The sequence below is a fragment of the Anneissia japonica genome, unplaced genomic scaffold (genome assembly GCF_011630105.1).
Source record: "Anneissia japonica isolate Jap-2015-1 unplaced genomic scaffold, ASM1163010v1 scaffold287835_len3118868_cov185, whole genome shotgun sequence".
Classification (NCBI taxonomy): Eukaryota; Metazoa; Echinodermata; class Crinoidea; order Comatulida; family Comatulidae; genus Anneissia; species Anneissia japonica.
In genome coordinates this window covers 374707-386240 of record NW_022737223.1, presented here as the reverse complement: position 1 = coordinate 386240, position 11534 = coordinate 374707, and the positions used below count along the sequence as shown (strand labels likewise).

The 11534-nt window shown below is 33.7% G+C and overlaps 2 protein-coding genes across 2 annotated transcripts; one reads left to right on the top strand and one right to left on the bottom strand.

The window, feature by feature from the left end:
• Positions 1 to 126: 126 nt before the first annotated feature.
• LOC117117128 lies at positions 127 to 1653 on the top strand. Its single transcript, XM_033261336.1, has 2 exons — positions 127 to 294; positions 1060 to 1653. The coding sequence occupies exons 1-2, from the start codon at positions 127 to 129 to the stop codon at positions 1372 to 1374; spliced, it is 483 nt and encodes a 160-aa protein (XP_033117227.1). The 3' UTR covers positions 1375 to 1653.
• A 41-nt stretch (positions 1654 to 1694) lies between these two features.
• LOC117117210 (solute carrier family 22 member 15-like) lies at positions 1695 to 10571 on the bottom strand. The gene is made up of 11 exons (XM_033261441.1): positions 10448 to 10571; positions 9017 to 9282; positions 8627 to 8832; positions 8020 to 8149; positions 7278 to 7369; positions 6844 to 7059; positions 6293 to 6427; positions 5564 to 5649; positions 5139 to 5256; positions 4313 to 4385; positions 1695 to 3935 (listed from the first exon to the last, which is right to left on the bottom strand). Exons 2-11 carry the CDS (start codon positions 9254 to 9256, stop codon positions 3705 to 3707), a joined length of 1527 nt encoding a protein of 508 aa, XP_033117332.1. The 5' UTR covers positions 9257 to 9282; positions 10448 to 10571; the 3' UTR covers positions 1695 to 3704.
• Between the last annotated feature and the right edge of the window lie 963 nt (positions 10572 to 11534).

The window sequence follows — 11534 nt, the reverse complement described above, 5'->3', positions numbered from 1 at the left end:
CTCCACGCGTCGTCACATGAGTAACGCTTACAGCGTGTGCTATTGTCATGGTTACAGTTATCACGGAAAATTTAATATGTTTATAAACATTGAAACAAATAATTTGGATCTTCCGGATTTTAAAACATGAACGCTAAAGGAAAAAACCAACAACAACGGCGCACAAACATCTGTCTTGGAACAGATCACTTGCCACTCGTAACTTCTTATTACAAGGATTATGTGGAAGGGAAAGATGTATATGATATGAAAAATGCAAAGGCCACAATAGCCACGCCGCCGGAGACGGCACAGGTGATACATTTTTATCATTATATAAAATTTATTTAATATTCATGATCAATTTGGAAGTTAAACCCTTTTATCATCTTCTTCAACCCATCGCCGCCACCAAATCAAAGAATTACTTGGTTTAAGGCCTAGGCCTATACCAAAATACTATCTTGTTAATTAATAGATGGGACTATAGTGATTGACAAATGTGTTCGTCATCTCAGATTCTACTAGGACGCAACAACTAACCGTTTAGGTTTTTTCATATCCAGACACCAACCATTGCACAACCGTTTATAAAAGTCAAATAATAGTAGAAACAGTCCTCGTATAAAGGAATATAAAGATTGATCGTATGAGCCACTGGTGGGAATTACCAAAAATACTATCTTGTTAATTAATAGATGAGACTATTGTGATTGACAAATGTGTTCGTCATCTCAGATTCTACTAGGACGCAACAACTAACCGTTTAGGTTTTGCATATCCAGACACCAACCATTGCACAACCGTTTATAAAAGTCAAATAATAGTAGAAACATTCCTCGAATAAAGGAATAATGATATAAAGATTGATCGTATGAGCCACTGGTGGGAATTGACTGGATTATTTTTTGTAGTAATAAAAATAAATTGACATGATTTTCCAATTGTATAGACATACAATTACAGTAAAATTATGTTTGTATTTACTTTATGAAGTTGTATGTAGAAAGACTTATAATCACCATTATGTGTGCAGTATCTAGTTACATCATCAAAGAATTATGATGGGCCTGTTAATTGATAGGAAACTGTTCGTCATTTCAGATTCTACCAGAAGGGTCGCTCCCGCCACCGGACGCAACAACTAACCGTTTAGATTTTACACATCCAGGCATCAACCAATGCACAGCTGTTTATAAAAGTCGCTTGGCTGACCTAAGCTCCAATAGAAACACTCTACAACGTAACTCCGTCATTTTCGGACCGTGTGCAGAAACCGATCCTTTCCAGTCGTGTGCCATGTCGGCCTACAAGCACCCGCTTGAAAACCAAAGAATTATGATGCAGCGATATGAAGAAATGGAAATTCTTGGCTCTCAAAAATTACCATTTTAAAGTGGAATATAATTGGAAAATTCGCTATTGTAACAGGCCTAACTTGGAGCTATCTAGCATAGTACCAATTTACTTAACATGTTCAGTTTTATTTAACAATGATAAATAACTGAAAATAAAATGTGTACAATGCATATTGATATGGTAAATGGTAAATGATATGTTTATTTTTTTTTCTTCATATTAAGAGTATACAAAACACAAGGACAGATATAGATGAGATAAGATAGTATATCATAGGCTTTAATGTCACATTTATGAAGTACCGTAAACGACGAATTGAGCAATGATTAATACATTTTTTTAGTAAAGTTTCCTTATTGAGAAGCAGCAGCTGGGTGAAGAAAACTGTGTTTATTGGATGGTAGGCACTTATGCAATCATTTAAGATATTCAAAACATTTGAAGAATGACACTTGTTACTTGTAAATAATAAATATAGACAGTATCACCATACATATATACATGATGTAATAATCGTAATGAGCATAGCTCATCAACGAAAAGTTCCTTTATTGCAGTTATATGTAAAAACGTGTCTCTGGCGGGATTTATATATGGAATCAAGGTTGTTGCGTAGAACTGTGGTATGGTATATAATCATATAAATAATCAAATAATGGTAAAAACAGTGCTCGAATAAAGGATCAGTGATATAAGGATCGTACGAGCCCCTGATATGAATTGATTGGATTGTTTGTGCAGTAATAAAAATACATTGAGATGATTTTCAAATTATATAGACATATTGCTACTTTAAAATTTTGTTTATATTTACAAGTTGTATGTAGAAAGACTTACGAACACCTTTAAATGTGTACAGTATCTAGTTCAACCCTTTGTTTCTCATGTACTTCAAAGTACACATGACCATATATATATAATTATATTACTATTAAAACTTGATACATTACCTCTACTCTACAGAAGAAAATGAAAACTTTGAATAAAATTTACATCAAACCATCAGATGGCATTAATGGAAACGGTAACAATTCTTAAACCAGGTGGTACTGACGTACAATAAAAACATGAACAAATATACAAATATATTTAAAAAAATATAATTATATCTTTTTAAAAGTGAAAGAAAAATCTTGAATTTGGAAAGGAACGATAAGTTGAAAGACAATGTCAAATGTGTATTTGATTTCAACTTCAATGTGTGCATTAATTTAAGCAGAACCTCAATACAGTACCATGATTATGAAAGATTTGATTTATGAAAAAAAAGTTTCATGATTTGTACATATAGTGACATAAGGATTAAAAATGTATTTATTACAAAAGTTTTGGCCAGTAATGGAACATACAGTTTACAATTTTTACATTAGTAGCATTAATAAATATAATATTTTATTATTTATTTTGCATTGAAATATGTAGTTCAATATTTATTATAAATCTTCACCCTGCCTTGTCATTTTCGACAATATATCAATATTTACTTAAATTATTATCATTTATGCATAAATTGTAAATTGTGGGACACATCATTTGAAAACTATTACCATAAAATTTCTAATAATAATCCTGGGTTAATATTCTTTGATTGTTTTTAAGATGGGTTACTATTAGAGTAGTGGGTTACTATAAAGAGTAACAGTATAAACATGAACAAATATACATATACAATTTTAAAAATAAAATATACATCATTTTGAAAGTGAAAGAAAAAATCTCAAATTTGGAAAAGAATGGTACATTGAAAGACAATGCCAATTATGTCATTAATTTCACCTTCAATATGTGCATTAATTAAATCATACGGTCCTTAATACCATGATTATGAAAGATTAGAGTGTGAAAAAAAACAGTTTCATTATTTGTACATATAGTGATATAAGAATTAAAAATGTAATATTACAAACGTTTGGACCAGTAATGGAAAATACAGTTTACAACTGTTTACATTAGTAGCATTATTAATAAATATAATATTTTATTATTTATTTTGCATTGAAATATGTAGTTCAGCATTTATATGATCTTCACCCTGTCTTGTCAACTTCAACAATATATCAATATTTACGTAAATTATTATCATTAAAGAATACATTGTAAAGCACTTTAGACATCCTTTCTGAAAACAATTACCGTAAAATTTCTAATAATAATCCTGGGTTACTTACTGGGCTGTTGATGCTTATATTTGGAAAATGGTTAGCATCATAAATAAGCCTCATCTTCTTCCATTAATGGACAAACTTCAATACTGAAGGCTACTGTCCATCTAGCTCATATGGATTTTGCAACCAGTGCCAAAAAGTTTGAATGTGTGGTTTTTCTTTTAATTTTTTGTTTATTTTATTATTTATTTATTATGAGATTTATGCTGTTTCATTACCATCTGGATAATCTAACATACTCAGTTTCTCCTCCATAGCTGCAACGACTTCCTTAGTGACCTCAGCTGTTACAGCATGTTGAACTTTAGGTGGAATTTCAACATCCTCAATGGTTTCAGGTAAACTTCTACCAATAGTCTCTGGGAGTTGCAGTACTAGAAACCCACTAAGAAGGCCAGCTCCTCCAAAAAGAGCATACGTTGAATTGAATCCCTGAAAACAGATCACAATTATTATATTTCTTATTCCAAAGGAGCTAGTCAGAGTAAGTAAAATTTATATTGCAAGGTGAGACATGCAAAAATGTAAGATAATGTTTCTGAATAGCATTGGTTTTTGCAAGAATACCAGACAAGACTTAGCGACTTAACAACCAAAAGCAGATTCAGACTTTTTAAAACGAGGGAGCACCAAGTTCATAGGCCAAGACATAATATAATTATACAGATATATAATTTCCCAATAATAGTATAATTTGTGTTCAGTGTAATATGATAATGTGAAATATTGAAATATTTAGTATTTGTATGCCATTTTGATTTTTTTTATCCCCCTCCCTAAATCTGCCCCTGTGAAACTAGCATAATTACCATAGTGGCAGCTATTGGAGCCACAATACCACCAACACGAGCTGCAGCTGAACAAACTCCAAGTCCAGAGTTTCTGTGAAAATCATAAAATAAATACAAAAACACTCAATTCTAGTAAGAATATAATTTGTATTGATAAAGAACAAGCTCAAATAAAGTTTACACCCAGAAGATGGGTTGTGAACTGGCATACTGTAAAGTAGTTTGCAAACTTCACTGGTTAAAAAACCTTGTAAGGTGAACCAATGTAAAGGTAAAAAGTGATGGACAGTGCTTGCCAAAATAACAGAATGATTATTAGGGAGCTTTTGACTGCACGACGCGGTAGAATCTAGAACATAATGACATCAATAATATTTCATCTACCGATGCCAGAACGTCAAGTTTTCCTCATCGTGTGGATTCTACGATGAAGTTTGACCAAATCGACGTTGTGCAGAGGAGGTAGGACGGTCACGCCTGAGTGAACCCGTTGTAGAGTCGCGTTATAGCGCAAATCGAGAGCTCCCTATTATTAATATGTCTATGCACGTTTTGCATTTCAAGAATAATTAATTTATGCCAGTGAGATAATTTGTAATATTTAATTCCAATTTGATGTTTTATAAACTTGTTCAGTTTTTTGTTTAGTGTGCGATTTTGTGAAAATGTGCTGTAAGTCTATATTATCTTGTGATTTTAAGTCTATTGTATTCATTTTTTGATTTGCTATTTGTATGTTTTATCTCAATTCAGCTTTGTGCTGCCATGATATATTTAATAAAGATACCGTGATATAAATAAAAGGTTTGGGGTACACAATTTATTAGGGCGTGTTTTTGCTTACCTCAGCACTGTTGGTAAAAGTTCACTTGAGTATATGTAAGCAGTATTGAAACAAGCAGATATGCACAATTTACCAACCATGGCAAGATAAATTACTATTACACTATCACCATCAACACCTAAACAAATCAAAAGAATGCATATTATTAATTTCAGCCTCTAACTTATAGTGAGCATTAATAGTAATATCAGTATACTAAAGTCAGGGAGCCTAATCTCCCAGAAGCCTCCCGGAAATCGTGGCGGCCACCCGCACTCCTGCAAGCAAGCAAGAACCCATCTCCTGCAAATTCATAATATTTGCATGTTTTTACTACTTTATTACAAATTGTATCACAGAAGTCAGTGCCGCTGGGCATCACTATGCTCAGCAAAATAAAATTAAATATGAAAAAGTTTCATTAAAAAAAAATAATAACTATTTACCTGAGTAGAAGGGTTTAAGTAGCATACCAATGCAGGCGCCGCCTCCTACAAGAAAACATGAACTCAAAAATGTCCTTCTACCAACTCTAACAAAAGCAAAAGAAATCATTACAAATAGTGACATAACCAGTTGTTCATTTCCAAAGGAAACACAAGTGTGAACCCTGGCCCTCAAATGTGTTCCTCTGCCGCAGCGGTAATGGTAGCGGTTTTCCAACTGTGAGGTTGGGGTTTTCAAGTCCCCGCTGCGCATTTCACTCGTGTCATTGAGGAAGGCACTTTAGCTGCGTTACTCCTCTCCACCCAGGAGTCTAAAGTAAGTATGTTGGCGCAACGGTTGTGGTTCGGACTCTCAACTTTAAGGTTCAAAACCCTTGTGCAAGTCGCTTGTGTCCTTAGGCAAGACACTTTCTCTACGTTTGTCTCCCGCCACCCAGGTGTATAAATTTGTACCGGCGTACGCTGGGAAGGTAAAACAGACTGCAGTGAGAAGAGTGGTGAACGCCCCCCACAGCCTTGCACAGTCTGGCCCAAATGCCAATCAAAGAGAGACGGGAACCCCAGCCTATGAGCCGAGGGCTTTAGGTTTAGTCATGTACTTTACCTACTATGTATTTCAAAATGTTTTTCATATTTGTGGGTAAGATTGGTTGATAATTATAGAGAGCAATAAATATTTAGGAAAATTGCTTACTCTATAAAATAATTATATCAGTAGAGCAGACTCACCTATCGATGAAAACAACACACAGAAAATATCCTGGCAATTCAGACAAACCAGAGAGGGCGACATTTAAGTACATGTTCTTGCCAAGGTTTCCAGAACTCATTGTTAAACCATAGTAGACAAAGCTACAAGAAAACCTATAGAGATAAGAAAAAAATACTTAAGTTTATTAAACAATTCTGAAGTGCTAATCTCTGGGAAACTAGCATAGGTCTTAGGCAGACCTTTGTTTGGACCTTCTGTCAGAATATGTTATGCAAAAAACCAATAAACTGGCCGTGAATTTACATAATCTTAGCAATTTATAGCACTTTATACAATATGGAACTGCTTTAAACTGTTTAAATGAAATCTATAGAAAATTCTTCTCATTAGATGCCAGCAAGACAGCATGAATAACATCATAAAGAGACGGCACTGAAACTGGATTGGGCATATCTGCCGCTGCATAATGGGCGGTAAGTATAGAAAATAATAGTAGATGTACTGAAACGTCAGTAACTAAAACTTTCTGAATATACAAACCTAGATCATATTGATCTTTGAACATTACCATAAAAATATCTGAATCAAAATTTGTTTCCTGATTATTGGTGTTCGGAAGAAATCTGAATAGGTTGAGTTTGGATTCTTGGCAGAGCCCTCTTTGTTTACTTCTAGTGTCACCTTAACAATGTTACCATTTCGATGTGCAATTACATTTAGAATATCTTCTGCTTCTGATATCCGACCCTGTGAGTAAAGCCACCTTGGTGATTCAGGTATGACACTACAAAAAGAAATATATTAATGCCAAATGATATAATTATTTACTTCACTGTGATATATGTCATGTAAAATATTTAATTGCAATTATACTGCAATAACAACTACAGCAACATATTTATATAGGGTGATCTTTCAGATTCCAGAACGCTGATATCCAGAGGCCCTTTTTTGATTGATTGATTGATTGATGCTATTTACTGACTGGTCTTATATACTCACCAGGCCATAAAAATCAGAAGATAGAGAGGGAAAGATGTGACCAACATCAGATGCCTCCAATTGTTTATGAAATATGCTTCCAGTGAAAACAACTAAAACACAAAACATTTTAAGTTTGGATCAATTATATGAATAGTATTAGAATCAATCAATCAAAGTGGTATAGGTCATATTCAACTGGTAGTTAATTATAAAAAACGACTTCTACCTACGCACTCAAAAAAAAAAACTGTACGAAACGAAGACATCAAGACCAGTAGGGAACTGGATACAAATCAAAATGGTTGTGGACCTACGTAAAGGCTTATGAAGCAAAGGTTGTCTTAGCTCGTGCAGTTTGGTTTATCATGAGCAAACAATTTCATTTAGTTCTTGAGTGCTGTTTGTCCAAAATCATTTTTTTTCCTGAAATTATCTAAATAATGTTAATACAAATGTTTGCACTAACTTAATACCCGGCCATATTTGTTATGGTCAAATGAAAACTTATTAACAAAATTTTAATTTACGTATATTTCAAGAACCAGCTAAATGAAAGTATGCTCAACAAAAACTGTTCTCTCAACAAAGTTTACCAGTTGAATATGACCATACAGTGTTCACACATAATTGTACTATTCTTCTATGATGTAAGAGTGGGGTAGCCATGTTAGTCTTAAAAATCAGTAAAAAAAAAAAACTGTCAGAAATTTTAAGAGTAACAAAATGTTATTTATTAGACATTGTTTCGTATGAAAATTACCACTATGCCAACAGCAAAAAATACACCATAAAGACTTCCGCAGATAACTCGATAAGACCCTGCAATACATTCTGTTCCTAGAACATATGTTGACATAATCATACCGCCAGTCAGAAATCCATCAATAAACCTGGAAAAAACATAAAACCAAATAACAAAATAATTATATATACAGTACCAGACTAGTATTATGAACAAGGTTCTTAATACCCAGTGGCAGATCCAGGAATTTGAAATACAGTAGAGGGGGGCCCAGAGAGAAACTTTTACAAACGGAGTTGTCTAGACCCCTCAGTCCCACCATGATAGGGGGTGAGATAAGAAATTTTATAATCATGGCACCTCTAGATGGCCGGAAATGGCATTCCCAGAGCTAAATTTAAATAATTTTCCTTTTTCTCCATTCTGAAAAATTTAGGGGGAGGGGGAACGGAAAGGCGGGCCGGCTCAGACAAATCTTTAGACCAACCAGTGCTCTGCATATATTTCCACTTGCTAACCACTAAAAATATGTATACTGCATAAAATTCTACATTAACTATTGATATATATCTCAAATAATAGTATGGAACATTAGATTACAGTACATTAAAAAGTGCAAAATTACCTTGATATGCAAAATACATAGTAAGACTGGATAAAGTAACTAAGACAAGTTATTGTAGCAATGGTTAAAGTAGAATACAAAAACACCTTGCGACGTCCAAATGAATCGCACAGACCACCGAATATGACGCTACCCAACAAGACACCAATCATGAAATACGACTGGATGTGGCCCACAGCTGGTGCATCTCCACAAACAAGGTTCCACTGCACAGAAAATAATTCACAAAATTATGGTTAATTATTATGTTATCAAATACAAATTGTGACTACAAGAAGGACCAATGTACAACTGTTAAACATAATATATAAAAAATCGTGATATTTAAAGCAAGCTACTGTATTCTCAAATGAAAATATATAATATAAGTATGTTCACTAAAAACCATACCTCTGATACAATGGAAGTAAACTGGGGACCATACTCGTACTCTTTGCAAGGTGGATTCAACGAGCAAGGATCCTGTTCATTGGGAAAATCTTTACAAGTGAATGGTGGCGTGGCTCCCAAGAAAACAAGACCTATCAGCTGTGGTGTTAATGTTACTTGGGACAATGTCAACAAACCAACTTGTAACTTCTGCTGGAAGCCAAAATCACCAACTTTCACCAAAGCTGTCTCAAAGTCCATGTTTTCTGTGTATTGTAAACGAGTGCCTGAAATATAAGAGTATAACATAGTTGTAATAAACAGGGGTCACATTTCCTCAAAATGCTCCATCAGCAATTATTGGCTGTCAGCCATGGCCTTACTACAGTAAATTATTTTTCTTCTACAGCAACAAATAATTAAACCTTTCTTTTTCATTATATGCACCAATAAATTTTATTACATAAATAAAGCTGTTTACTACTGTACAGTATATTCATTCAATATAGTACAATGAACAAATAAGCAATTTACTAAATTTAAATAAGTATTCTTCAAGAATATGCAATAAAGTCAATTGAACCATGTTAGGAAACACTCAATCTGTTGCATATACTAATTAATAAATTCAAAACCTAATGATATATAGTGTTGTAAAGAAGACTTTCTTAAAATATTCATTTATTTAAATATTTTTCATTTATTCCTTAAAAACATAAATCAAAAACACTATAAACATAATAAATTCTGACTGTAAGGAAGTAAAAATAAAGGCAAAAATAACTACAATTTAAAAAAAAATCAAGATCAAAAAGCATGTTATTTTAATCCATCTAGGCCTATGTACACTATCAATTTATTTATTTATTTTTATTATTAAATAGGAGGCCGATGACAAATATATTGAGCCCTATTTATTTCTTTTATTTAGTATATAAGGTCATAACATTTTACAAAAACATACATAGGCCTAGGGCCTATTTAGTAGGCCTACAAGTAGTACAATATATTGATTTAAAAAGATATAAATATCCTATCTATAATATTAATAGGCCTATATAGTAGGCCAGGCTATTCCTAATAATTATATATAAAAATATAAATAAAAAATGAACATTCATGATTCATTATTAATCATGCAGTTTGTCTATATGCTTTAAATGCTAATGAAATTATTAAAAAAAAAAATCAGCTAGGGCCTATAGCTCATAATCTTTGGTTAGGTCTAGGCCACTAGTACTGTAACTAATAGTAAGTCCATAATAACCGGGCAACGTGGCAGAATTCACGTCACTCATTCATTAGGGACCGATGTGAAAGCAGCCTACCTACCTAGTACCTAGGCAATCTGAAATCCTGCAGAAGTAGCCTACCTAAGTTTGACTAGGCCTAGGTCTACGCCTAGGCTAGATCAGAAAATATAGTTTGAGCCAAACTTTGTGTATACTTTACCTCAATTATTTGTAACGTCCATTCGCCTACATTCTCCAACTGATGTTCAGCCGCTATCATCACAGTATTGTATCGTACTTCGTAGCAGCAGATCGTAGCTTGCACTCTATGGTTTGTTTTGAACTTTTGATACTACCGTATTTGGTATACCAATACTTAGGCGCTTCCGTAAATTTCAATATGAATTGAATGAACAATCCCGTCTAGGAATTACGCCCCCAAAAAAAAAAAAAAAAAAAAAAAAAAAAAAAAATGGTTCTTGGTTCGTGTGGGAATCGAACACACAACCTCCAGGTTTGCTATTCATTATCCACCATCAACTAAACTGCCTTAAAAAAAATTACAAAAAACTGGCTCGTGTGGGAATCGAACCCACGACCTTAAAAAAAAAAAAACAATAAAAAAATTTAAAAAAATTGCCCCGTGTGGGAATCGAACCCACGACCGCTGAGTTTACTACTCCTGATCCAGCATGACTAAACGGAGGGAGGTAAACCGCGGCCCCTAAACCATAAATGCGATAAACCTAGTACCTACATACGTAAAAATAATTTAAATTCCTATGGTGATTAACAATTACACAATTAAAGTTGCTCCCATTTTCAAATATAGGCCTAAATCGTAAATCTACAAATACAATTACAAAATTATACAATTCAATTACAAATTTATATAATTCAATTACAAATATAGTTTGCTTTTTTAAAAATACAAAACCCCAATCAGTGGCGGATCTGGGGGTGGTGGTGGTGAATAGGGTGGCTAGACATTCCCCTTTGTTTACCTTACCGTGAACAAAAAATAATGGTCGCTTGTCTTGTGTGTGTGCTTCTCGTGCACTCCATAGTAAAACATGCACTTTCTTTTTTAAGCATTTCAATTTGTTGCTTGAAGTTTTCTCAGGGAAAAAGGGAGGGACTTCGTCTTCGCTTCGCATCGTTAAAAGCTATATTTAACTATTAGCACATTACAGTGGCGGATCCGGGGGGGGGGCACTCTGTGAAGAAACGTAACAAAATAATATGGGTCCTGGCTTACAAAATTCATGCTAACTAGACGCGGATCCAGACCTTCGCCCCCTGCGCCC